The sequence below is a fragment of the Haliotis rubra genome, unplaced genomic scaffold (assembly GCF_003918875.1).
Source record: "Haliotis rubra isolate DU_JTF1 unplaced genomic scaffold, ASM391887v1 Scf2334, whole genome shotgun sequence".
Classification (NCBI taxonomy): domain Eukaryota; kingdom Metazoa; phylum Mollusca; class Gastropoda; order Lepetellida; family Haliotidae; genus Haliotis; species Haliotis rubra.
The window spans coordinates 14,924-19,907 of NW_025766375.1; the positions used below are offsets into that span (position 1 = coordinate 14,924).

At 40.3% G+C, this 4,984-nt stretch overlaps 1 protein-coding gene across 1 annotated transcript; it reads right to left on the reverse strand.

The window, feature by feature from the left end:
- Positions 1-362: 362 nt before the first annotated feature.
- Positions 363-3,578, reverse strand: LOC124278246 (long-chain-fatty-acid--CoA ligase FadD13-like). Its single transcript, XM_046713964.1, is given in 3 exon segments — positions 363-1,138; positions 1,141-2,000; positions 3,131-3,578. Coding segments are annotated over 2 exon segments (1,611 nt in total). The 5' UTR covers positions 1,976-2,000; positions 3,131-3,578.
- Between the last annotated feature and the right edge of the window lie 1,406 nt (positions 3,579-4,984).

The window sequence follows — 4,984 nt, forward strand, 5'->3', positions numbered from 1 at the left end:
CATAAGGACAAAATATCCGTTACTGCTTGAATACCATTACTAATACTCCCCGAATTGGTAACAATCGTTTTGCCCCTGCAGAAGGGCGGTCTATTCTGAGCATCGTTAACAGGAAGCTAGTAACAACAAATTATACCAATAGTAATGAAATGATCGAATACCTAAATCCGCTTAAGTGTGGATACAGATGTTCCAGTTAATTTTATCGACTCCTATTTTCATAATATTCATAGAATAATATTGATTACAGTTTGAATCTTTTGTGGAGTTGTCACATGCTACGTCCTTCAGGATGGGTGGAATCATATGCCCTTGCAGGTCACTGGTGGGATTTCGACAGAAATGTTAGGGGCTTCTTGACGTCATTTTGCAGCTATTTCTGATAATGCCCGCCTGTCTGGTTTCCCTGTGGGTCTAAGAGGGAAATTCTCCACCAGAACATAGTAGGCTGGTTTAGCAGACATTTCATGTAGAGAATCAGAAATAAACATTGGATCGCAGTAATCTTTGATCATCTTGGTGGTGACATCCATGTTTGGTTTGGGAATGATACAGGCACAGACCTCATGATACAAGTCCCTGTGAGGAACGGGGACCACCATGACTTCAGAAACATAAGGACATGTTCTCAACTTCTTCTCAACCCAGGATGGGTATATGATGTACTCTCCATGCATAATGGCATCTGATTGTCTTCCCTCGACAAAGAGACGCCCTTGCTCATCAAAATGTCCAATATCATTTGTTTTCAACCATCCGTCATCTGTAAAGGCAGCTTTTGTAGTTTCAGGATTGTTGACATATTCTTTGCACACAAGATGTCCACGTATCAATATTTGCCCATCGTTACCTGCTCCAACATCCTGGTAGTGTTCATCTACTACCTTAACCTCCACGTCAGTACACAATCCCACCAGATTGTCCTCGAAGTCTTCCTCCTTCTCACAAATGCTGTTTGATACATACCCAACTTCTGTGAGTCCGTATGCTGACACCACCGACTGACAGATCTTACCAACAAATTGAAAGTAGTGTTTGGCGAAAGGTTGCCCCGTAGCAATACACATCAATCTTTCTTGTACATCACATGTTGTTCCAAGATTCGGCAATGTTTCTGCAAGTTTCCTCATGAACGCTACAGTAAGTAAAGCGACTGTGCATTTGTGTTTTGTAGTATATCCCAAGTGTGGTGTAACTGATCACGAACAGAGCCTCTTGTGTCTGTTAATATCTGTGGTATTGCCATCTCAATATATCCATAAGGCCATCCTCCTCCCCAACCCAAAGGTCGGTCACTGAACAATACTTCATTTTGATTTCGCATTCGATGTATCCTTATAAAACGGCTAGCAAGCTGAATCATCACCTCATGCGTCTTTGGTACAAGTTTTGAAAAGCCAGTGCTGCCTGAAGTTGCCCAATACAAAGCTGTGTCTGTTGGTAGTACCTCCACTGGGACTTGATCTCCTTCCTGACGTAACATCTCCAGGTAATTACTTCCTCCCTTCACACCAACAAACTCCACAATTTCTAGGTTAGGAGCATTGCTTGATTTTACTTTGGAGTCCAGAATTTCTCCAAAATGAGGTTTGAGAAGATCCCAAGCACCCCCAGGTAATGTGTTGTCCCCAATCAACAGACGGCAGGAACCCAGGTTGATCACATGCAACAGATCCGTACCATCTGCCAACAGTGCCTGGGCATTGGCAGCAACACAACCAGCCGTCATGATGCCAAAATCGGTGATAAGACGTTCAGGAGAGTTGGTGAGTGTATTACAGACCACATCTCCACGTTTCAAGCCCCGACGCTGTAGAAGTGCAGCAAATTTAGTGGAGAGGATGTGTACATCTTTACAAGTGAGAGCACGCCTTCCTTCATCGTTGTAGAAGACAAACACCTCTTTGTCAGGGTAGATCTGCGCCCAGTGCTTCACTCTGGCTGGAATAGTTTGTTGAACTTCATCCACAGACATGTTCCTTGTCGTTGGGATGGTGTATCTGTTAAGATGAGAAACATTTTCATTAGATTTAATAAGATATCTATTATCCACGTGATCAAACAACCCATATCTTCAGAGTCTTTAACTTCACCCCATAGAAAATTATGAACGAGTGAATAGTGTTTCAGCATTTCTGTTGGCATGTATGCAGTCCGGGTCTTGCAAACAAGTGGCCGAAGGTATGACGAACTACCATACTTCACCACGTGGATCATGATTGCTACCTATTCATTTCTAAACGTTTGACCAATTGTATACCACCTGGAAGGTTCACTTGATACTGACGCCACCATACTAACTATAATAATTTTAGTGTAGTTTTCACTTTGTGTAATCATTAATATCTGTGTATGAGCATATTGTATTTAGAATGCTACGTAATGAGTGATTCTTTAAACAGAAGTTTCCTTCCATCATACTGTAGGGATTTTCCTCCCTATTGTTGAATGCAGATTTTGATGTATTGAACAAAGTTTGATTTGAAAGGGATCATGATTTTGTAATTTCCTGTAACTTGAGTTCAAAGATGAGGATTTAGCTTTTTGTAAATACAATTTACTAGGTGTTCGGTTAATGTCTAGAAACGAAGAAACTCAAATGTACACTTGATACTTCAAAAGTAATTATTGAGCAAATGATGCAATCGTGTGTTCATTTTCTGTGTTTATTCTTTTTTCTTCTTTTTTAAATACAATGTATTACATTTCAACGCAGGATATATATGTAAAAATAGTTTTAAAAATACATACCTGCCTACATACCTACATACAAATCGTTGGACTGTTTAATTTAACAGCACACTCCACGCTCGACCCCCTTCCACCCAAAACCACACGTGAACCTTCACCTTTGACCTCAACCTACTCAGCCCCATAGACGGTACATCTACATGTTTACAAAGACACGTCAAACACTGCTGATAAAGATTGTGTATGCTTTGTCAAAGCTGGTTTATATACACGACATCTGAGTAGCCATGAAATGGGTTAACACCGATAGACTACACCTGACATTTGAGAGCATGTTCACCACACAGTTTCAGCTTTGAAGATTTGAAGATTCATTCACAGACATATTTCAATCAAGCTAAACTTCAACTATTTCGATATCCGTTAAAATATTTCCCACCTTTTAAAAGAAATATCTAAAGGCGGAAGTCAATTGCGGTTTGCTGACTATGCAAAAAGGTACTTTGAATATGGCGTCCGGCTCGAAATGTGCGCTTCACGACGATACTTCACTGATCCCTGCACTCCTGAAGTCCTTCAGGACGAAGAAATGAACACAATAAACTTTCTCAATCTCACTTCCTTCAGTCGCATATATCCACACGGCGCCCAAGGGGCAAATATACAAGGACTGGACAGGTAAACTGGCACACTGCCAACATCCGCCAACACACAGGTGTTTACAGGTGTGTGACGTAATACATCAGGCTTTGGGCCTTATTGATAAACCTGCGTCTAAGTCTGCTTGTTGTCAAGGTTATCAGATACGTATACCTAGGAAGTAATGTACCAACCATGACAAATGAGTGAGTTTAGTTTTACGCCGCTTTTAGCAATATTCCAGCAATATCAGGGCGGGGGACACCAGAAATAGGCTTCACACATTGTGCCCATGTGGGGCAAATTGTAAATGCATAAAGTGAGCCATGGTTGATATAATCTTATGAATAATTATAACCAGCACTGTGTTTTTTGTTTTGTCAAACACATCGTATAGTAAATGCAACCTGGACAGTTTAGTCGCCACGTGCACCCGAAAACAGTTTTACTCTCTTTGAATAATTCAGAGTCAATAAAATATCAGTAATATATGGCTAACTTTACTTTATGGATGTGCACACTTAGTGCAGAATCTATTTTCGGAGGTTCCCGGTTATTGTGTGTTTGTTTATTACGTACACTACAAATCACAGGCAAATTGTAGCGCAAATAGGGTTGCGCAACAAAGACAAAATTACCAGTCTTCTGATATGCGAGCGAAGCGAGCAAAGGTTGGCAATGTGCTTCCTTCGCTTCGGTTCGAAAAATATTTTTAATATCAAAATAAAATATCCCCATCATCAAAGGTAGACACCCATTTCCTCACATAGTTGTGCTCTCAGATTTCCAACCTCATATTTAATAATTACTCACGTACAATATATTTAATTCAACATTTTAAGCGCCACTCGTGGCATGTCAAATCGTTCTTCGCCTCCATTACCCCTGCCAGCTTCCGGTTCAACGGAGTGAAGGAACAGGGGAGTTACATTTAAATATGCTTTCATTTACCCGTTACGCCAGAAATGTTTTTTGTAGAATAAATGTTACGAAAAAATTCTAACAATAACGACGGCAGATAAGAAAAATAATCCCCAACAGATTAACGGTAAAATTATGCAATATGATATTTGTGTTTAATTTCTGCTTATTCTTGTTCTTTCACTTCCGTTGAACCTGAGGCTGGCAGGGGTAATGAAGGCGAAGAACGATTTGACATGCCACAATTTGTGCTTAATATGTTGAATAAATATATTGTACTTGAGTAATTATTAAATATGAGGTTGGAAATCTGAGAGCACAACTCTATGAGGAAATGAGTGTCTACCTTTGATGATGGCGATATTTTATTTTGATATTAACAATATTTTTCGAACCGAATGAAGCGAGGGAAGCACGTTGCCAAACTTTGCTCGCTTCGCTCGCATATGGGAAGACTGGTCATTTTCTCTTTCTTGCGCAACCCTATTTGCGCTACAATTTGCCTTGGTCGGTTACTGTTTATGCTCAGGTGACATTTTAGGTGAGTTAATATGTACACACACGGTGCAAGTCTGATTACGATCCATGTCGCTTCACTGTTATGTCAACGCATGTAAAGCCTGCATGTAATCCATACCACAGTACAACTGATAAGCGGGCGGGAGACGAGGACAATAATCCCCTGGTATACCCAGACATATTTGGAAGGACTATATTGAAGATATTCCAATTT